The sequence below is a fragment of the Artibeus jamaicensis genome, unplaced genomic scaffold (assembly GCF_021234435.1).
Source record: "Artibeus jamaicensis isolate MK-2021 breed Jamaican fruit bat unplaced genomic scaffold, CSHL_Jam_final contig_354, whole genome shotgun sequence".
In the NCBI taxonomy this organism is placed as follows: domain Eukaryota; kingdom Metazoa; phylum Chordata; class Mammalia; order Chiroptera; family Phyllostomidae; genus Artibeus; species Artibeus jamaicensis.
The window spans coordinates 2,372,527-2,396,906 of record NW_026521803.1 but is presented as its reverse complement, the minus strand read 5'-3'; the positions used below and the strand labels follow the sequence as shown (position 1 = coordinate 2,396,906).

Genomic DNA, 24,380 nt, shown 5'->3' with positions numbered 1-24,380 from the left:
AAAGATTAAATCTATATAATTACCCTTTATGGAAGTTAGCAAAACATTTAGGCAATGCAACCCCAGGATTCCCAAAGCAAAGTGGCACACGACATATTAAATAGCATTAAATATTTATTTTCAGACTAATGCAATAGTCTGAAATGTTGCATGTAATACTTTATAAATACTAAACACTGTTGTTATTTTATCATATATAAATTGATTCTAAGTTAAATAACATAACAAAAATATGTTTTAAGCCTTAGGAAAAACCGATTTGATAATATACTTACCTTGATTATTTTGTTCTAGGTTTGAAATTTGCAATAACATGCTCTTCTGAAATGTGAAACTAAGAAAGCTGTCCTTATTTCTCCACTTGACCTAGATTATTGTAGGAACACTTAGAATGTAATTGAAGAGGATATAGAGTTGACACTGCCAGGAGGAATAGCAAGGACATATGTCATGGATTCTGCCTTTTTTTTTCTCAGCTGTGTCTCTCTACCAATCTAAGAGTCATGCTTGCAGGCAAACCACCAGGCAAGAGGGATATCATCCCCAATGTCCTCGGTGCAAATCCCAGGGTGGTGTTCCTCTGGGGACCATGTGCCTTCTGCCCTACATTGGAGGACTGTGCTAACTGGGCTTGGACCCCAAGTCTAACCACTATAGGACTCATCTGCCCACAGATATACTGAGTCCTCTGCTAACTCATGCGTGTAATCCTGGTTCTGTGACTGCAGTGGTCATTGAGTGATTGGGATATAACCATAAACAAGTGAGACAAGACCGCTCTCAGTTTCTAAAAAGTAAGAATACTACAGTCCTTCCAGTGACCAGAAAAGGTATCTTCCTTGAACGAGGACAGAAACAGGGTAGAGAGATCCCATGTGGGCAGTAAAGTTAGAATCTTTTCTTGGTTTTTACTTTACTAGGATGACTATGAAGTGAAAGAAAGATGACCATTTGCTCATTCATTCATTTATCCAAGCACTTGTATAATACATGCCCTGTTTGGAGAATACATGTAAGGAGCAGCAGTGTAAAGAATCAGGTGAGCTACCTGCCTGTTGTGCTTGCCCTTTTAAGTTAGATCAGTGGTTCTCAGCCCAAATGCACAATCCACCACCTGGAGAGCCTTTAATGAACACTTAGGCTTAGGGCACATCACTGCAGATTTTTATTTTACCAGTGTGGGTTGGGCCTGGAGCAATGATAGATTTCAGAAGTTTCCCAGGTGACTTTAATGTGCATCCAGCACTGAGAACCCCTGTGCTACAACACGGTCAATAATGAAGTGAGCTGGAACAGGGACTAAGAAGTAAAAAATCTATGACCATATCAAAATCCTGACCTTTTAAATTATTTCATGCTAATTTCTGTTGAGTTCTTTCTTAGTGTTTAATAAAAATCAAACTTAGCTATACTTAAAGAAACAGAAGAAGACTTTCTACCTATGCTTAAATGGAACATAGCACACCCTGTCCTGTCCTGCCAGCAACCATAATCACTAAAGAGAGGTAATCAAGCAGAAGATATACTTCAGGGCCAGAGTCAGGCCCGGATCAAATACATCTGCTTCCCTTAGCAAGTCTCCTTTCAGGTCTTTAATATGCCCTTGCCTTGAGGGCATTTTTCTTGTCATTTAAAGGTAATGGAGATAATATTTTTATTAAGTTTGTTGGGGAAAATACAATAAAAATTATTAAATAAATATAAACTTACTGGGGTGTCATTGACTAATAAAATTATATAGGTTTAAAGTATACAATTTTATAAAACATCATCTTTATACTGTGTTGTGTATAAACCACTCAAAGTCAAATCTCTTTCTGTCACCATATGTTTGGTCCTCTTTACTCCCTCCCCCGACTGCTTTTGCCCTCTGGTAACCACCATACTGTTGTCCATGTCTGTGAGGTTTTGTTTGTTTTTCTTGTTTGTTCATTTGTTGCTTTCAGTTTTATATACCACATATGAATGAATTCATATGGTTCTTGACTTATTCTGTCTAACCTAATTTGCTTAGGATGATATTCTCACGATACATCTATGTTGTCGTAAATGGCAGTATTTCATCTTTTCTTATGGCCTAATAATATTCCATCGTATACATGTACCATATCTTATCTAGTGAAGGGCACTTCAGTTGGTTCCATGTGTTGGTCAAAATTAATAATGCTGCAATGTACATAGAGATGCATGTATCTTTGCAAATAAATGTTTTCCATTTTTTTTCAGGGAGATTCCCGGAAGAGGGGTTGTTGGGTGGTATGGTAACTCTAAGTTTTTGAGGAACCTTCATAAAATTTTCCATTGTGGCTATATCAGCACAGCTTTAATAAAATCCCCATTAAAATCCCAAGTGCATTTTATTTATTTTTTTTATCCTCGCCTAAGGACATTTTTTAATTGCTTTCAGAGAGACGAAGGGGGGGAGAGAGAGAGAAACATCAGTTGGTTGCCTTCTCTCCTGCGCTTCAACTGGGGATCAAATTTGCAACTTGGGTATGTGCCCTGGCCTGGAATCAAACCAGAGATCTTACAGTCTGTGGGATGATGCTCCAACCAACTGAGCCACACTGGACAGGGCCCAAATGCATTTTAAAGAAATCAAACAAAAAATTATCAGATTTGTATGGGACCACAAAAGACCTGAATAGACAAAGCAATCTTCAGAAAAAAAGAACAAAGCTAAAAATATCATACTCCCTAATTTCAAATGATACTACAAAGTGACAATAATCGAAACAGCATGGTATTGGGGAAAAAACAGACACACAAATCAGTGAAACAGAACTGAGAGCCAACAAATAAACCCACATGTATATGGGCAAATAACTTTTTTTAACCCTCACCTGAGGATGTATGTCCTGATTTTAGAGAGAGAGGGGGAGAGAGATGTGAGAAACATTGACTTGTTGCATCCTTTATGGACCCTGACTGGGGATTGAACCTACCACCTAGGTAGGTGCCCTGACCAGGAATAAAACCCAAAACCTTTTTTGGTGTACAGGACAGTGCTTCAACCAACTGAGCCACCCAGCTGAAGCTATGAGCACAAAAATTTTGACAAATGAGCCAAAAACATACAATGGAGAAAAGAAAGTCTCTTCAATAAATGGTGCTAGGAAAATTGAAAAGCCATATGCAAAAGAATAAAACTAGCCTGCTGTTTGTCATCATATACAAAAATTAAATATGTCAAAGACCTATATATAAGATTGAAAACAATAAACTACATAGAAGAAAACATAGGTAAAACTAAAAATGGAACTACCTTTTTTAAAATTTATTTATTGTTCAAGTACAGTATTCTGTTTTTTACTCCCATCCCAGCCACTTCCCCAGTGCTCCCCACCTCCCTCCCATTTCCGCCCCCCTTAGTTGTTGTTCATGTGTCCTTTATACTAGGTCCTGTAAATCCTTCCCCTTTTCCCTCTGAAATTCCCTCCCCTCTCCCCTGTCACTGTCCCCTTGTTCTCTATTTTAGTGTCTGTGTTTTTATTTTGCTAGCTTGTTTGTTTTGTTGTTTAGCTTCCTGTTAAAGGTGAGATCATATGGTATTTGTCTTTCACTGCCTGGCTTATTTCACTCAGCATAATGCTTTCCAGTTCCATCCATGCTGTTGCAAAGGGTAGGAGCTCCTTCTTTCTGCTGCATAGAATTCCACTGTGTATATGTACCATAATTTTTTGATCCATTCCTTTACTGATGGGCGCCTCGGTTGCTTCCAGCTCTTGGCTATTGTAAATAGTGCTGCTATGAACATTGGGGCACATAGGTTCTTTTGGATTGGTGTTTTAGGGTTCTTAGGATATAATCCCAGCAGTGGAATTGCTGAGTCAAAAGGCAGGTTCATTTTTAGTTTTTTTAGAAAATTTCATACTGTTTTCTATAATGGTTGTACCAGTTTGCAATCCCGTCAACAATGAATTAGGGTCCCCTCTTCTCCACAACCTCTCCAACACTTATTGTTTGTTACTTTGTTTATGATGGCCATTCTGACCATTGTAAAGTGGTATCTGATTGTGGTTTTAATTTGCATCTCTCTGATAGCTAGTGATATTGAGCATCTTTTCATGTGTCCCTGGATCTTCTATATGTCCTCCTTGGAGAAATGTCTGTTCAAGTCCTTTGGCCATTTTTTAATTGGGTTGCTTGTCTTCTTAGAGTAGAGTCGTGTAAGTTCTTTGAATATTTTGGAGATTAAACCCTTGTCTGAGGTATCATTGGCAAATATTGTTTTCCCATACGCTTTTGGGTTTGTTCTTTTTTAATTTTCATCTGAGATTTTCTTGCCAATGCTCTCCTCTAGGACTGTGATGTCAAGGCTTATATTTAAGTCTTTTATCCACTTTGAATTTATTTTGGTGTATGGTGTAAGTTGGTGCTCGAGTTTAATTTTTTTGCACATAGCTGTCCAGTTCCCCCAACACCATTTTTTGGGAGGCTATTATTAGTCCATTTTTTGTTGCTGCCCCCCTTTGTCAAATATTAATTGGCCATAGAGATTTGGGTTTATTTCTGGGCTTTCTGTTCTGTTCCACTGGTCTGTGTACCTGTTTTTATGCCAGTACCAGGCTGTTTTGATTACAGTGGCCTTGTAATACAGTCTGGTATCAGGTATTGTGATCCCTCCTACTTTGCACTTCTTTATCAAAATTGCAGCTGCTATTTGGGGTCGTTTATGGTGGAACTACCTTTTGACCCAGCAATTTCACTGCTGGGATTATATCCTAAGAGCCCTGAAACAGCAATCCAAAAGAACATATGCACCCCAATGTTCATAGCAGCACAATTTACAATAGCCAAGTCCTGGAAACAACCTAAGTGCCTATCAGTAAAGGAATGGATCAAAAAATTATGGTACATATACACAATGGAATTCTATGCAGCAGAGAGAAAGGAGGAGCTCCTACTCTTTGAAACAGCATGGGTGGAACTGGAGAGCATTATGCTAAGTGAAATAGGCCAGACAGTGAGGGACAAATACCATATGATCTCACTTTTAACTGGAACCTAATCAACAAAAGAAAAAAGCAAGCAAAATATAATGAGAGACATTGAAATTAAGAACAATCTGACAGTAACCAGAGGGGAGGTGGGAGGGGATAATGGGGGGAAGGGCTTTCAGGAACAACTATAAAGGACATGTGGACAAAACCAGGGTCAGGGGTGGAAGCAAGGGAAGGAGGTAGGTTGAGGTGAGCAATGGGGGAAAAATGCAGACAACTATAATTGAAAAACAATAAAATAATTTTTTAAAAAATGAAAGAAAACACAGGTAATAAGCATATGGACCTCAGTCTTAGAGATAATTTTATTAATTTGACCTTAAAGCAAGGAAAACAAAAGTAAAAATAATTAAGTGTGATTATATCAAATTAAAAAGCTTCTGCACAGCAAAAGAAACCCTCAACAAAAGAAGAAGACAACCAACTGAATGAGAGAAGATATTTGCAAACAACACATCCAATAAGGGGTTAATATCTAAAACATATGAAGAATTCATAAAACTCAATAACAATACAAACAAACAAACAAACAATCCAATTTAAATGTAGGCAGAGGATCTAAACAGATACTTTTCCCCAAAAGACATGCATATGGCCAGAGTATATATGAAAAATGCTTGACTTCACTAGCTATTACAGAAATGCAAATCAAAATCACAATGAGATGTCACCTCAAACCTTGTCAAAGATTATTTCTTTATAGAGTACACCTAAAAGGACAAAGCAAAAGAGACTCTCCCTTGCTAGTTCCTGCTTCCCTGTCCCACACTCTAGCACTCACAAACAGGGTCTTTTGATGTGGCCCTGTGGCACTCAAGAATGGTCAGTAGAAGAGGGTTTCTCCGCTGGAGTAAGATTGCAACCATTCCCAGGGCAGGAATCAGACACAGGCAAGACAGTCACTTCCTCCCCAACAGAAATGACCCATCTCTTCTTTTCATCCCCCTTTACTCTCTGCCTTTCAATAATAGAACTGTAGCCTTTAAGTGTACTTCTTTTTTCATCTTTATTTATTAATTTTAGAAAGAGAGAAGATGGGAAAGATAGAGTGAGAGAGAGATCAACTTGCTGTTCCACCCATCCATGCACTTATTGGTTGATTCCTGTATGTGCCGAGGGGTCAAACCTACAACCTTGATATTTGGAGAAGATATTCCAACCTATTGACTACCCAACCAGGATCTTTAGTGTATTGTACTTCTTTATAGTAAGGCTTAGTGCCCACCACCTAGGAGAACATCTGGCTCAGAGAAGATAGGCAATGAATGTGTTGAGTAAATGAATAAATAAATGAAAGAAAATATCTACAGTGTTTATACCCCACCTTCACTCACCTATTTATGGCCTTCTCTGATATCCCAGCTCCATTCCCAAGAAGGCTACCATCATCTCTTTCCCCAGTCCAGGCTGCATAGCACCTTAACTAAGTGAACTGCTCTGACCTAAGGTGCCAGGTGGAGGGAGTGGTCATACATAGTCTTTGTACCGAGTGCCAGTCTAATTGTCAATAGCTCCACCCAATTAGCATTGCCCTATAAACACAAGGAAGAATGGCAAGATAAATGAAGCATAAAAGTGTCCTTCTTGACATTAGTTATTTTTAAGACAAAACAACTATTATTTATTGACTTATGCAGCAAGCTAAAGGATGTGGTAAAATAATCTATTCTGAAGCATGAGTCAGATTGCACTTAAAGCTATAGGAAACTTCATTCTAAATTCCCTGGTTAGTGGGGATCAAAATCTCATCTAAGGCACTGCAATAAATAGAACTTTTATTTTTTATTTCCACAAAAAATGTAAACTTAAAATGGAAAGGCAGAAATAAATACACAAGAAAGTTAGAAATAAATTCCACAGAGATGAAAATCAACAGCTTCCAGTAGGCAACACAGAAATATGTATTCCACAGAAGCCTCCTGTCTAAATAACAAACAAGCCTATCATATATGTTCTTTTTAATGGGAGGTTTTCAGAAAAGAGATGTTACATTTATAATTTGAGTATATTTCTTCAGTACAATAGGCACTATTTTTTTCATTTTAAAGAATAAATTTTATGAATTTGGGCTTAAAGCAAGAAAAATGCTTGCTTTAAGAACTTCCAGCCAAGATGGAGGTGTAGGTAGATACACTTTGCCTACTTATACAAACAAAACAAGGACAACAACAAGTTTAAAGACAAAAAATAACCAGAATTTCCAGAAAATCAAACTGTATGGAAGTCCAACAATCAAGGAATTTAAAAAAAAACATTCCTACAGACTGGTAGGAATGGCAGAAAAGCACAGCAGGGACAGAGAGGGTATGTGGCAAGGCAGTGGCTAGTAGACTGGGCACTCCCACAATTGCATGTAGATAAACTAGGAGGAACAACTGGGCAGTGAGACAGACGATGCAACCCAGGGCTCCGGGGAGGGGAAATAAAACCTTAAGACCTCTCATTGAAAAAACCTGTGGGGGTTACAGCAGTGGGAGAAACTCCCAGGTCCACAGGAGAGTTCATTGGAGAGACGCACAGGGTCCTAGAACATACACAAAACCACCCACCTTGGAATCAGCACCAGAAGGGCCAGATTTGCTGTGGATAGCAGAGGAAGTGACTGAAAGCTAGCTGAGAACTGAGAAAGCAGAATTGTTACCTCTTGGACCCCTCCCCACATCTGATGTCACAACACAGCTTCAGGGGTTACCCCCACCAGGTGAATACCTAAGGCTCCACCCCTCACTACATAACAGGTATGTCAAGACAAAAAAAATGGCCCAAATGAAAGAACAGATCAAGGCTCCAGAAAAAATACAACTAAGGGAAAAAGAAATAGCCAACCTCTCAGATACACAGTTCAAAACACTGGTGATTAGGATGCTCACAGAATTGGTTTATTTTAGTCACAAATTAGAGGAACAAATGAAAGCTAAACTAATTGAAATGAAGGGAAATGCACAGGAAACCAATAGTGATGGGAAGAAAACTGAGACTCAAATCAATGGTGTGGACCAGAAGGAAGAAAGAAACATTCGACCAGAAAAGAACGAAAAAACAAGAATTCAAAAAAATGAAGACAGGCTCAGGAACCTTCAGGACATCTTTAAACATTCCAACATCTAAATTATAGGAGTACCAGAGGAGAAGAGGAGGAGCAACAAGTAGAAAAGTTATTTGAAGAAATAATAAAGAAGAACTTCCCCAACTGGTCAAAGGAAATAGACTTCCAGGAAGTCCAGGAAGCTCAGACAGTCCCAAAGAAGTTGGACCCAAAGAGAAATACACCAAGGCACACCATAATTTCATTACCCAAGATTAAAATGGAGAGAATCCTAGAAGCAGCAAGAGAAAAGGAGACAGTTACCTACAAAGGGGTTCCCATGAGACTGTCAGCCGATTTCTCAGAAGAGACCTTACAGGCAAGAAGGGGCTGGAAAGAAGTATTTCAAGTCATGAAAGGCAAGGACCTACATCCACAATTGCTCTATCCAGCAAAGCTTTCATTTAGAATAGAAGGGCAGATAAAGTGCTTCTCAGATAAGATCAAATTCAAGGAATTCATCACCACCAATCCCTTATCATATGAAATGTTAAAGGAACTTATCTAAGAAAAAGAAGATAAAAATATAAACAATAAAGTGACAGCAAACTCACAATCATTTAACAACCACGCCTAAAACAAAAACAAAAACAAACTAAGCAAACAACTAGAATAGGAATAGAACCACAGAAATGGAGATCAAATGGAGGGTTATCAACACAGGAGTGGGAGGGGGAGAGAGTGGTTAAAGGTACAGAGAATAAGTAATATAGATGATAAGTGGAAAATAGACAGGGGGAGGGTAAGAATAGTATAGGAAATGTAGAAGCCAAGAACTGATATGTACAACCCATGGACATGAACTAAAGGGGGGGGAATGTGGATGGGAAGGGGTGTGCAGGGTAGAGGGGAGTGAAGGGGGAAAATGGGACAACTGTAACAGCATAATTAATAAAATATATTTTAAAAATAAATAAAAATAAAACAAATCAAGTACTGAAGAAAAATAAAGTACAAAAAAAATTTTTTAAAGGAATAGGAGAAAGCACTGCATTTTGTCTACTAGTCTCAGCCAATAAATCATACCTGACCAAGGAACACAGTACATGATACTGAATTTTATCCTCAAGTTAAATAGTTTTTATTTGGCATTTACTTTCATAAACTTGTCCCTTGCTTTTAAAAAAATGTCACATTTCACTTATAGGTTACAGTAACCAGAGGGAAGGAGAGATGGATAATGGGGAAAATAGGGGAAGGGTTATAAAGGAACATATATAAAGGATACATGAACAAAGCCAAAGAGGATATGATTGAGGGTGGAAGGTGGGGAGGGACACAGCAATGGGGATTGTTGTGGGAAATAGAGACAACTGTACTAGAACAAAAATAATTTTTTTAAATATAAGTTATTTGGCTTCTACTTTTCCCATACTATTTTTACCCTGCCCCTGTCTATTTTCTACCTACCATCTATGCTAGAGGGGTGAAGTCAGGCAGCCCAGGTGGAGAGGACTCACAGCAAGGCGGAGGCTGGCAGACTCAGCAAGGTGGTGGATTGTGGAACAGGGCACCCAAGGCTGCTGCTGGACATCAAGGCAGCAGCAGGCAGACCTCAAGGGCCCACATTCTTGTGTAGATAAACCAGATGAAACAGAGGGGGAGCGGGAACTCCCAGCCTCACAGGAAAGTTGAATGTTTCTTCTTTAACTCCTTGGACTTCCATACAGTTCAATTTTCTGTCAGTTCTGGTTGTTTTTTGTTTTTAATTGTTGTTGTTCTTCCTTTGGTTGTGCAAAGAGGCACCATGTATCTACCTATGCCTCCATCTTGGCCAAAAGTCAATAAAAATTTTTCAAATTTTTTAAAATGTCATGTGACATACCTAGCATACAGTAGGTCTTCTACAAATGTGGCTGCTTTGCATTTTCTTTCCTTTATCTCCTCTGTCCAATAAATGTCTGTAACTGAGAACTAAGATAATAATCCTCTAAGATACTGCAGATGACTTAAAAATGATTGGGAAAGAGGCACAGAAGCCAATTAACTAATTCAAATCATATAACAAGTCAGGGAAACTATTAAAGAAAAACTGCAAACCCCTCCTAATTTCTAGTTATTGACTGAATGGTTGTTTCACCAACAAGGTTTCTCTATGAGAAGAAAAAAGCTGTCTTCCTAAACAGGCTCACATAGACCCATAGATAATATTCCAAGAACAGTATCTAAAATATGTGTATAGCTATGGCATAAGGTCACAAAATTGCGACTTATGTCTGCAAGAAAAAAAAGGCAGAGATTGTGAAACAATATCTCAAGTCCCGAAATGAAAATTTACCCTAACTAAATAATTAAATATTAAAAACATAATGCATTATACCCTCACCAGAAAATCATTCTGCTTCTAAATTTAGACAAGATCAGAATCATTCAGATAATCAAGATGCCCATCTGCTTGCCAGCATTCAGCTGCTAGCTTTTAAAGAGCAACTTTCCATGATTCATAACTTATTCATCCTAGGATGTGCTCAGACACCTGCCTTACCATAAGTTCAGCTTGTCATAGCATTTTGCTTTAAAGTTTCATAAACTCTACCTAGGTAGTATACAGTAGCAAACCAATAAGTCAGTCATCTTCCTTAGAATGAATCAACTGTGTAGCTCCCCAAGACTGATGGTCCAATCTTAAAATCATATACATGTATATATACATTAAAAACACACTATTAGTCCTTTTTAAAAAAATAGTTACATCAGTAATAGCCACCATCTAGCCTATCGTGGGCCATTTACTTCATCTTTATCTTCATCATCACTCTGGAAATATGTTTTATGCTCTTCATGTTACACGTAAGCAAATCGGCTAGACCAGATGACTTACTCAATTCCACTAAGTGTAGACATGGCAGAGGTTAGTCGTTTGAACCCAGGCCTATTTGTCCCCAAACTCATGCTTATACAACAATCAACTTTGCCTCATATTTAAATTGCTATGGAATAACTGAAATACTTTCATCAGTTGTAGAGTGGAGAAATTATACTTAGTCCAATACCATTTATTCTCAACTCAAGAAATATCTTACATATTGTGCTTACTTCACATAAGTGCTTTAAGAACTATAAAGCACTGTGTAAATAGGTTGGGACTTTTTATTCTGCTGCTCAACTTTTGGCAGTCTTAGCTCTCCATTCTTTCACTCTCCATTACTAAGAGCAGAATCCTGGAGAAGATGAAGAATCCAGTAAGTCTGGAAGAACAGAGTCTAAGGTTGAGAGAACCCCTTATAAATTCTAACTTGGAAGAACAGGTGTTTAATATACAGATTTTCTCCAAAGGAGATAAGATTTATCTTTTCCTTTGCCTCTAATTTTAGTCTACAAATTGTTTGTTGCTTGCTATTTACTTAAAAACCATGTTGTAAATAGAAAAGAAATGGACCCAATGTCAAATTTTGGTTCTACAGCCTAAAATTGTCAAGCATTCTGAGCTTTACTTTTATCATCTGTAAAAATGGGAATCATGATATCTTTTGCTATATGTCTTTATTTTTAATGATGTGTAAAAGACAAATGAATAATAAGAGAAGATAGTAGCAGTACATTGTATAAACAATTATATGAAAAATATACACGTTGGGATAATATTTTTGTTTTGTGGGAAAGATATTTATGAAGACAAAGTCTGAGAAGTTACATATAAAATCTTAACAGTGGTTACTGCTAGATAAGATTGTGATTTTTTAAATTATTTATGCTTACTAAAATGTCTAGGACAATAACAAAAAATTTTAAATGATGAAATATTATTTAATTATAAATGATAAAGGGAAAATAGAAAATGCAGTAGTTATAGAAAGAAGGCACCTTGGCACCTTGTCTTAACTAACTCTAACCACCTTGATGCATGTGATTAAAAAGCAAGACCCAACAATATGCTGTCTACAATAATATATAATATGATGATAAAGGTAATTTAAAAGTAAAAGGGCAAAAGATATACAGTCTATTCTTATAATTCACAATAGTTACATTCTATAAAGTAGCTACAAAAACTAAATTAGCAAATATGCAAACATTGTTCGTAAGGAAATTAGAAGTTAAAGTACCTACCTGCAAGCCTCTGGTTACAACATTTTTGTCAACAGAGCAATACATAACCTTGTTTTACAAGTGTTCTGTTCAAAGACACTTTATGTAGTATATGTGGTTATTAACATTGACCTCACAGCCAGCAGCATTGTAACTCATACCTGACTGAAGCTTATTCAACAATTTCCCCCACAGGGCACATCATAACCTTCTTGCACTTAAAAACACTAGACAACAACCCCACTATAATTAAGGTCTGTATTAAACAATAAATACACAAACAAAAAGTACAAATGTGTGAAAAAACAACTAGACCATGAAAAGCATGCTTATTTGCAGTATCTGAACTGAAAGAAGGAGAAAAAACATTGCCTTGTTCAACCTTACCTAGGAACATGCATGTCAGGAAACTCATAATTTTTGGTATTCTCTGCATACCCTTGAATGACAAAGACAAGTGCTGCACATGTTGATTGTGACTGATCTATTTTAAAAATAGATTTTGGTGAATTGGCAAATTTACAAATATGTATTTCATAAATAAGAAGGATCAACTGTATCATGTAAACACTAATTAAAAGAAAGCTGAAGTGGCTATGTTCTTCTCAGTCAAAATAGATATCAAAGCAAGAAAAATTACTAGGTATAAAGAAGGAGACTACTTAATTATAAAATGGTCAAGAAGCCCTGGCTAGTGTAGCTCAGTGGATTGAGCACAAGCCTGTGAAGCAAAGGGTCACCGGTTCAATTCCCAGTCAAGGCACATGCATGGGTTGCAGACCAGGTTCCCAGTAGGGCACACATGAGAGGCAACCACACATTAATGTTTTTCTCCCACTCTTTCTCCTTCTCTTCACCTCTCAGTATAAATACATAAATAATAGTTTTAAAAAAGGGTCAAGAAGACACAAGAATCTTAAATGTATATGCATGCAATAAGAGAGCTGTAAAATACACGAAACGAAAGGTAATAAAACAAAAAAAACTACAGTTTTTGCTACAGGTTTCAGTATTCCTTTTTTACCAATCAATAGACAAAGAACACTGAATGTGACCTAAGATATGGAAGAAATTAATAACACTATCAACCAATGGTATCAAAATGACATTTACACAGCCATCCACTTTTTAATTTTTTTTGGTTCAAATTTATTTTTTAATTTATTTTTTATTTAAGAATAGATGGTATATAATCTTATAACTGGCTTATAATCTTACACGAGTTCCAGGTGTACAGCATAGTTATTAGACATTTTTATATGTCGCACTCTGATAAGCCCACTAATTCTAGTAATCATTTGTTATCATATAAACTCATCCCAATATTATTGCCTATATTCCTCTCCCCTTTTCACCCATTTTCCCTTACTGCTTCCTTCTGGTAACCATTCCTTTGGTCTTTGTTTCTGAGTATGTTTTTGTTTTATTTGATTCTTTTGTTTTTAAATTCCACATGTAATTGAAACTATATGGTATCTATTTTTCTCTGACTTATTTTACTTAGCACAATACCCTGTAGCTCTATTTATGTTGCCACAGATGGTAAGGTTTCATTTTTTATTGCTGTGTAATATTCTGTTTATGTACATATATCATAACTTTTTTAATTTTATTTAGTTATTTTTCAAGTACAGTTTTTTGTCTATTTCTCCCATCGCAGCCCCCCCACCTCCGTGCTCCCCACCTCCCTCCCATTTCCTCCCCCCCTAGTCCTCATCCCTGTGTCCTTCATACTTGTTTCTCCAAATCCCTCTTGTTTTTCCCCCTTAAATTCCCTTCCCTCTCCCCTCTGGTCACTGTCCCCTTGTTCCCTATTTCAGTGTCTTTGTTTTTATTCTGCTTCCTTATTTGTTTTGTTGTTTAGCTTCCTGTTAAAGGTGAGATCATATGGTATTTGTCTTTCAACACAGAAATAGGCCATTTGTCTGGCCTATTTCACTCGGAATAATGCTTTCCAGTTCCATCCATGTTGTTGCAAAGGGTGGTAGCTCCTTCTTCCTCTCTGCTGCATAGAATTCCATTGTGTATATGTACCACAATTTTTTGATCCATTCATTTACTGACAGGCACCTAGGTTGCTTCCAACTCTTGGCTATTGTAAATTGTGCTGCTATGAACATTGTGGTGCATAGGTTCTCTGAAATTGATGTTTTAGGATTCTTAAGATATAATCCCAGCAGTGGAATTGCTGAGTCAAAAGGCAGGTCGATTTTTATTTTTCTGAGAAAATTCCATACTGTTTTCCATAATGGTTGTACCAGTCTGCAATCCCACCAACAGTGAACTAAGGACCCTTTTCCCCACACCCTCTCCAACATTTGTTGTTTGTTGCTTTCTTTATGATAGCCATCCTGACCAGTGTAAAGTGGTATCTCACTGTGGTTTTAATTTGCATCTCTCTGATAGCTAATGATATTGAGCATCTCTTCATGTGTCTCTGGATATTCTGTGTATCCTCCTTGGAGAAGTGTCTGTTCAAGTCCTTTTCCCATTTTTCAATTGGGTTAGATGTCTTCTTAGAGTGGAGTCATGTAAGTTCTTTGTATATTTTGGAGATTAAACCTTTGTCTGAGGTATCATTGGCAAATATGTTTTCCCATACGCTTGGTTGTCTTTTTAATTTATCTGAGATTTTCTTGCCAATGCTCTCCTCTAGGACTTTGATGGTTTCAAAGCTTATATTTAAGTCTTTTATGCACTTTGACTTTATTTTGGTGTATGGTGTAAGTTTGTGCTCAAGTTTTATTTTTTTTGCACGTAGCTGTCCAGTTCTCCCAACACCATTTTTGAACAGGCTATCTTTACTCCATTTTATGTTATTGCCCCCTTTGTCGAATATTAATTGACTGTAGAGAGTTGGGTTTATATCTGGGCTCTCTGTTATGTTCCATTGGTCTATGTGCCTGTTTTTATGCCAGTACCAGGCTGTTTTGATTACAGCAGCCTTGTAATACAGTTTGATATCAGGTATTGTGATCCCTCCTACTTTGGTCTTCTTTCTCAAAAGAGCAGCTGCTATTTGGGGTCATTTATGGTTCTATATAAATTTTTGAAGTGTTTGTTCTATGTCTGTGAAATATGCCATTGGTACTTTAATAGGTATTGCATTGAATCTGTATATTGCTTTGGGTAGTATGGACATTTTGATGATGTTAATTCTTCCAATCCATGAACAAGGTATATGTTTCCATTTGTTTGTGTCTTCCTTGATTTCTTTCTTCAGTGCTGTGTAGTTTTCTGCATACAGGTCTTTTACCTCCTTGGTTAGGTTTATTCCCAGATATTTTATTATTTTTTTTGCTATATCGAATGGGATTTTTTCTTGATTTCTGCTTCTGTTGATTCATTGTTAGTATACAAAAATGCTCTTGATTTCTGGATATTGACTTTGTATCCTGCTATTTTGCCAAATTCATTAATTAGTTTGAGCAGTTTTTGGGTAGAGTCTATAGGATTTTCCATGTACACTATCATGTCATCTGCAAACAGTGACAGTTTTGCTTCCTCCTTTCCTATTTGGATGCCTTTTATTTCCTTTTCCTGCCTGATCGCTGTGGCCAAAACTTCCAAAACTATATCGAATAGAAGTGGTGAAAGTGGACAACCTTGTCTTATTCCTGATCTTAGTGGAAAAGCTTTTAGTTTTTGCCCATTGAGTATGATATTGGCTGTAGGTCTCTCATATATTGTATGTTCCAATGGTTCTACTTCTGGCAGAACCATTAGTGTTTTTTGAAGAACAAAAAAACCCCACTAATTTGAAAGAATATGCACCCATCTGTTCATTTCAGCCTTATTTACAATATCCAAGATCTCGAAGCAGCCCAAGTGCCCATCAGTAGATGTGTGGATAAAAAATATGTGGTTCATTTACACAGTGGAATACTAGGCCATAGAAAGAAGGAAGTTTTACTCTTTGTAACAGCATAGATGAACCTGGAGAGTATTATGCTCAGTGAAATAAGTCATTTGGAGAAAGAAAAATACTGTATCATTTTACTTATACATGGAATCTAATGAATAAAATGAACAAACAAAATAGAAACAGACTCATGGATGCATAGAACAGAGAGACAGCTCTGTGGGTTGGGGGGTAAAGGGCTGGATGGAAAAGTGAAGAGATTAAAGCAAAAAAAAATAAAAACAAACACACACAACAGTATGGTAATTGTCAGAAAATGGGGTTGGAAAAGATGGAAGATAGCAGAGTGGGGATAAATGGGGACAAAAAGAGACTGGACTTTGGGTGGAACACATGCAGATGATGTTATAGAGTTGTATAGTTGAAACCCGTACGGTTTTGTTAACTAATATCACTCTAATAAATTCAATTTTAGAATCAATAACATAGATATGTAGAGAATCCCCCCAAATAACTGAAAATTAAACAACATACTTCTAAATAATTATTAGGAAAAAGAGGAAATATCAAGAAAATTATAAAATATTTTGTACTGAATGACAATAAAAATACATTAAAAGTACACTAAAGCAATTCCTAGATGGAATTTATAACACAAAATGTTTATATTAGTGAAAGATCTAAAATAAACAATCTAAATTTAGTCTTAAGTCTAGAATAAGAAGAGCAAAATAAAATTAAAGAAAGTAAAAAGAAAAATATTATAAAGAGCAGAAATCAATGGCATTAAAACAAGAAAAGGAATAAAGATCAAAGAAACCAAGACTTTTCTTTGAAAGTACAAAAAAATTTTACAAAACTGTAGCCAAACTGACAAAAAAGGAAGTAACACAAATTATAAGTATCAGAAACAAAAATGTGATATCACTATAGACCCCATACATATTAAAAGGATATTATAAAATTTATTCATATAAATTCAATAAGTTAGAGGAAATAAACTGATTCTTTAAAAATAATACCAAAACTCACCCACGATAAATAAAATGGTCCTATTAAACCATTAAATCAAAATGGTCAATTAAACAAATTGAATTCATGTTTAAAGAGCTCTCTGCAAAGAAAACTCTAGTCCCAGATGGTTTCACTGATGAATCATACCAAACATTTAAAGGGAAAAAATTATTCCATTCTACACCATCTCTTCCAGAAAGTCAAAGAAGAAGGAACACTTACCATCTCATTTATGAGGACAGCATTACACTGATATCAAAACTGGACAAAGATGGTACAGAAAAAACAAACTGTAGACCAGTATCTCTCATGGATATTGACCAAAAAAACTTCAACAAATTATTAACAAATTGAATCCTTTAGTGTATGAAAAGAATATCATGACCAAGTGATATCATGATCTTAGGAATGTAAAGCTGGTTTAACATTCAAATCAATCACTGTAATTCACTATATTAACCATTTAATGAAGAAAACCCACATGATCATATCATTAAAAGGAGAAACAACATTTGACAATACTCGACATGTATTGATGAGTTAAAAAAATAGCAATATACTAGAACTAGAAAATGTCTTCTTCGTCCCAGTAAAGATCATGTACAAAAAATCCTACAGCTGACATCATACCTCATGGTGAAAGACTGCATGCTTTCCCCTAAGATTGGAACAAGACAAAAATGTCCACTCTCACTATTTCTATTTACTAATGTATTAGAAGCCCTAGTCAATGCAAAAAAACCATAAAACTAAAAAAGAAATAAAATTATCCTTGTTTTTCAGACAACATGATTGTCTAAGAAATCTTTAAAATAGCTACTACAAAACTAAGTAGTAGCTATTTTGCAATAGCTACTAATGCAAAAACTAGGCAAGATCATAAGAAATAAGGTCAACATGTAAAAATCAATCATATTTATATACTACCTATTAGTTTTTGAAAATTGAATTGGTTTTAATGCCATTTGCAGTAGCTTTACCCAAAAGCAATACTAAGTATAAACCTATCAACATATGTGAGATCTAGAAACTAAAAACTACAAAATACTGATGAAAGAAATCAAAGAAGACCTGAACAAAGAGACATATCATGTTCATGGTTTGGAGACTAAACATAGTTAAGATATTAATTCCCCATGAACCAATCAATAGAGCTCATGAAATTCCAATTAATATCTTAGCAGAATTTATGTAGATATAGGCAAGCTGATTCTGAAACTTATGTGAAAAGGCAAAGGAATTACAATAGCTAAAACAATTTTGAAAGAAAAGAACATGGTTGAGATATTCTCACTACTTATTTTTAAGGCCTACTATAAAACTATAGTGACCAATATATGTGGTATTAGTGGAAGGATAGGCATGTAGATGAATGAAATAGAATAAAAAATTTAAAAATAGACCTACACAATAGCCAATTAATATTTAACAAGGTACAAAAGATATTTAATGGAGAAATAATATCTTTTCCACAAATGGTATTAGAACAATTGGACATTCATTTACAAAAAAATTAAGTGACCTACAATTCATACCATATTCAAAAATCAAATTATTATATACTGAATGTTTGTGTCCCTCCAAAATTGTTAGATTGAAACCCTAACCTCCAATGTGATGATATTAGAAGTTGGGGCCTTTAAGAAACAATTACATTTAGATGAAACCATGAGGGTGGGCATCTAATCCCATGATTAGATCTAAATGTAAAATCATAAAACTTTTAGAAGAAAACCTGGGAGAAAATTTCCCTGATTTGGGCTATGTAAAAAGTCCTTAGATGTAACACCAAAAACAAAATTTATAAAAGAAAAGAGGATAAATTCTACTGCATTAAAATTAAAAATTTGTTCTGAAAAAGGTAGTAAGAAAATATTTTAAAATCACACATCCAACAACAGATTCGGATCCAGAATATATAAAGAACTCTCCAAATTCAACAATAAAAAAACAAATACTCCCCCCAAAAATGGGCAAATGATATGAAAAAACACCTTACCAAAGAAGATATGCATGTAGCAAATAAGCACCTAAAAGAAAACTATCAAAACCACTTAGTCATTAGAGAAGTACAAATTAAAATGACAATAAATACCATGACACTGTTATCGGAAGGAGAAGGATGCAGAGCAGCTGCAACTCTTATACATTGCTGGTGGTAGTAATGCAAAATGAAATAGTCCTTCTGTAGAACAGTAGAGCTTAGATTCAGTATTACTAGGACTAGGTATTTAATCTAGACTTATGAAAACCTATGTCCATACACACATGTACAGGAATGTTTATCACAGGTTTATCCATAATCACCAGAAATTTAAAATAACCTAAATGTTTTCTGATGGGGAAAGGGATAAGTGATTATGGGTACATACATACAATGGGATACTACTCAGCAATAAAAAGGAATGAACTTGATGCATGCAACAACATAGGTGGAATCTCAATGGCATTATACTGAGTGAAATAAGCCAGTCTCAAAAGGTTACATGTTGCATGGTTACACTTACATGACATTCTGGAAAAGGCAAATATATAGGAATGAAAAACAGATCAGTAGTAATGGAAGGATAGAGGTAGAGGGGGGAACAGTTTGACTACTGGATGTAATTTTTGGGAAACTGGATGTAATTTTTGGGGAACAATGAAATTGTTCTATAGTCATTACACAACTCTATACATGTGTTAAAACTCCTAGAATTATTCATCAAAAAGTAAATTTAATTGTATGTAAATTTTTCATAATAACTTAATAAAAATAAAAAATTTATGCCAACAGAAGACAACTTATTGGGTGGGAAGAATGTGAACCTTAGAGATAAGATAGATATATAACTTATTAATTGATTTGTCAGGAATTAGTTTATATAAATAAATAAAAGCTACAACTAGCATGTAATAAATATTTTCTTAAATATTTTTGATAGCTCTCTAACTATTGTTGCTAAATTTTTTAAATTTTAATCTTAGAAGTCAAGGTGGGTGCTGTCTGATTGCTTACAATTATACTATTTTTATTCCCAGTGATATCCTCACTATAATACCCTGCCTAATTCCTGTGCATGAGAAGAAAGACCTTTTTATAGACAATACATCATACTTGAAGGCAATCCAAACAAGTTAAAATGTATTAGGTCCATCCACAGGTGATGCATTAATCCCTGAAGTATATACCAATCATTGGAAGAAGTTTGGAATGGTCCAGGGATAAGAAAAACTCTGTCCACACTCTCCACCACACACTCTATTCTTTATTAGCTCTCCCTCCAGGGAACAAGAGTTACTAATCAGATTGTTCAGTCTGGAATTCTTTGGGTGAAACATGGCACTGAAAAGACATTTGCATTTCTGAACACATCCTTCTTCTTCCTGCAATACACCAAGATTTGCCCTGACATGCTCTTGTAGACTTCTTTAATTTCAAAACCAACATCCAGTGATCTTTCTCCTTTCTTTCACTTTGACTTTTCCAAATTGCTAAGAATTCCCCACAAAACTGAGCACAAAGTGGGAAGAAGTCCAGATGTTTTCTCACAGAACTTTTTGTCCCTCCCAAGCAAAAGCTTTTGTTACAACCACAGACTAAGTAGCTGGGGTCAGTTTAGTAATATGTACAGGAGCCAAAATATTTTTCCGTACTGGTTGTGTCATCTGCTTTCCTTTGGCTATCATGGTATGTTTCTAAATCTCCTCATATTGCTCCCGAAAGAAAGATTCCACCTTCAGTTTGAGGGGAAGGAATGAGGAGGAGTAGACAAGAAACTTGGAAAAAGAAAGCAAGGAACCTCATTTTGGCTTTTTTACCTCAGCCATGTGCCCCAGCTTAATTTGTTTAACCCAGTATTTAGAAATATATTATACTTACATAGAAATCAATATACTTATACTTTACTCCTCTTTTAACTATTATTAATTTTGTATAATTCTTTCAGAAGAAAGAAAAAATGAGTGATAGGCTCACATTAACTGAATCCTTAAATGATTATTATTCATGTCCTTTCACCATTATGGGTTTTAAAAATTGGGGTGCATGAAATTAAAATTCTCCTAAATTACAAAGTCTAGGAATGGTATAAGAAGGGGGAAAGTGTATGATCACATTGTCTGCCCTATGTAAGGTGAGAAACCATCAAAGACCCTGCCCAACTAATCCATATAGTGTACAATCTATAAACTAACTGAAACAAGACATTGTAAGAATATGTTATAACTTATGATAAGAGCGAATCTTAGCTAGAGTTATAAAGCCCCATTTTATCCCTTTCTCATTCCATTGTACATCTGGACTGAAACTTGCTCCATGAATCTCTGTCACTTTTTACTTCTATCTTTAATGTAAGCAAAAAGTCAGCAGACCATTCAAAGGGTGGCTAATCCACTGAGGGAAGACCTGAACAAGACCTCAGGATTCTTATTTCCCTTTATCAAATTTTGAAAAGCTACAGTAGGTTTTGAAAAGCACAGTACTCACTGACCCAATTTTATAAACAGCTCATTGTTAGTCTCTTGTTTTATTTATATTGGATCATCAAGCACATTTTATGAATTTTGGAGTGATCATAACATATTCATCTCTCCCCTTCTTTCCTGAGCATTAAACTTGGAGAAAGAGCTGGGGGATATTTCCCTTGATTACTACAAAATATCTAGATACCCCAAATTATAAAGATTTAGAAGAGCAACAGTTCTAGAAATGAGATTATAAAGCTGAAAAGCTGGGAAAGTTAAAAAAACAATGTATTGTTCTGATTTTATTTCAAATAATATCAGTATATGAGTTAGAAAAGATATGATCAGTAGATGAGAAGATAAGTTGACATATTTTTAGCACCCTGTTGCTATTGGCCCCAAATGTTCATGATTTTTCAAAAGAAACTCAATAATGAAGAAATGACTCAAAAAGTTTTTCACATATCTTATCTAGGTAAAGTTTATGCCAGGTCTAACAGTTATGAATAACTTCTACTTTCCCTAAAGAAAAAAAAGAACTAATGCAAAACTTAGAAAGAAAAATGGAAAAGTAAAGCACTATCCAAACACTAGTCTGCTTAAGCCAAATCAGTCAACTCCAGAAATTTCCTGCTGCTCATTGCACAGGCCTTCACCCACAATAATGCTTTTAGAAAATGCTGCATTAACAACACCCAACAGTGTTCACTCTGGACAACACCAGCCAATTCCCCACTTTGGAAATAGAAGGACACTTCCCCTTGGCTACATCTGACCTTGAACAAAAATGGAGGAACCTCTAGAACTAATGGGGCTTTTTTTTTCCAGGAAGATGGGTTCTAAGAGATAGGGGGAAAGATACAGAATCTGAGGTCAGAAAACTCTAGCTGAGGCTGGCAAAACTATTTGGAATCAGTGTCTTCCCTGGAAGTAGTAAAGTAGGTATAATATTGTTTACTTCAGAGGGTAATTTAAATATAAAATACTCATTTTAAGGGCATAAAAGTGCAAGTGTTAAATAGTTTATATACACATCAAAGAATTGTTGTTTTCCAGTTGCCCTGATGCCATGTTGATTGAATGTCCCCCACTATGCAGAACAATTTATTCTTTTGAGTTATTTGGGGGGAGTGGTAGAGCTCATTGGCTTTTCTCTAAGGCATTCATTCTTCTGAGTCACACAGCTTGTGGTGAGTGTCAAAACTGTCAGAAACACATTACTGCTTCCCCAGCTAGCATCATAATTTGTAGGGGAGGGGATGCAACTTCCTCTGTTCAAGTTTCCCTGACTGAATTTTTTAAAGCCCAGACTCAATTTTTTCCTTTTAAAAATACCTTTCGTCCTCAACCATCCGAGGTCCATGGCCATAGCAAAGGCAAAACAACCTTTCAAATTAAACCATGACACAGTTAAAGGGTTCTAGGCCCCTCTACTCTTCCCTTTACTCCTCTTTATTTCCCACAGCAGTCCTTAATGAAAGCGGGGGCTGGAATTTAAGAGAAGGGAGAAAAAGACTCTGTATCTACCCCTAGAAGGACTTCAGGATGTTAACAATGACCACGCTTTCCCAGCTGTTCCCTAACTCCCCTCTGACCTCATCTGAAACACACATCCATATCTTCGTACACACACGCACATACTGGTAAGCCAGTCAAATGCAGACAAATCTGACTTCCCCAACTTGTAGCCACAGACAGCACCAAAGACACCAGTCTTTCACCGCCAGCTCCAGAAAGACACTGCAACTGCCAGCTGCGCCGCAGTAGCAGCCTCTGTGCTGCAGCCTTCGGCCGGCCCGCCGGAGTTTCAGGTCTAATTCCTTAAGGAGTATTGCTCTTCGGCCCTTCGTCCCACTCTCCTGGGCTTCACCCACTTCTCCGCTCAGGAGGTCAGGGGAAACCGGGTCACTTTGCCACTTTGGTAGAGGGGAAAGTGGCAGGGAAGGAGATTGCCGCTGAACTAGCCCGAAGCCCACTACTCTTCGCCCCATGTCTCCACCCTCCTGCCCACGTAGGCGCCTGTCCGGCTGGCAAAGGTGCCAGTTCTCAAGGTGCCTGAGCTCAGGTGGGATGTAGAGGGGCTAAGTAGGAAGAGCAACGACAGGACAGTGGCTGGAGACTGTTAGAGGACAGATGGGGTAGGACCAGGGAGAGAGACGAAGACTCCGACAGCGGCAGTCACCGCTCCTCCCTCACAGACTGTAACTCCGAAACGCGCGGATGGGCCGTAAGGTAAAGGCCTTCCCTCCCTACTTTCTCCCTTCTCTTACCCGCTCCCCGCCTGGACACCTGGTGAAAAAGCAAGGTGCAGGTGTACCTGGAGCGAACACCATGATTTCCTTCAGCCGTTACGCCCTAGGTAAAGAAAGGCAGACAGACAGAAGGGGTGTGGAGGAAGGCTAGGATTTGGAGGGGTCCGGTGCAGGTGCGCGCGCCAGGCGCGGGTCGGCTGCGGGCCGGGGCGGTCAGCACCTCGGACAGCTCCCCGCCGTAAGATCCTAGGGCCGCAGCTCCAGCTGCTGCAGCGCGCTCAGCCTCCACAATGCACTGCTCCGCCGGCGGCCACCGCGGCGGCAGGAGGAGGAGACGGAATCCCTGCTCAATTCATCCCTCATTCCTATGCCAACTCAGCGTACATAGCTGCTTGCAGAGCAAAGCACTTCTACTGCTACTACCGGAGAAAAAAGGACGGAAGAGGAAGAGAGAAAAAGGTAATTGCCAGACTTCCCGGCAGGCGGACAGCTAATTGCTTCTAATTACCTGCTGTCGCTAGCCCCTGTGGATACTGGACTGACATTTAGAATGGGTTTGTCCCCCTCCTATTTTTTTTAAATGCAAAAAGCTTTACTCTTGAGGCTAAGTACTCTGAGTTGGGCTGCCTCTAAACAAAGGGGTGGGACCTCCAAGTTAACAGCCCTTGGGGCTCAGGACTCCTTCCTCA

The 24,380-nt window shown here is 37.0% G+C and overlaps 1 protein-coding gene across 1 annotated transcript in view; it reads right to left on the bottom strand.

Moving 5' to 3' along the window:
• Positions 1–23,780, bottom strand: part of AKAIN1 (A-kinase anchor inhibitor 1) — a 67,519-nt gene extending 43,739 nt beyond the window's left edge. The window contains exon 1 of the mRNA XM_037125827.2: positions 23,757–23,780. Within this exon, the coding sequence (XP_036981722.1) occupies positions 23,757–23,772 (16 nt within the window). The 5' untranslated portion in view covers positions 23,773–23,780. The remainder of the gene's footprint in view (positions 1–23,756) is intronic.
• Between the last annotated feature and the right edge of the window lie 600 nt (positions 23,781–24,380).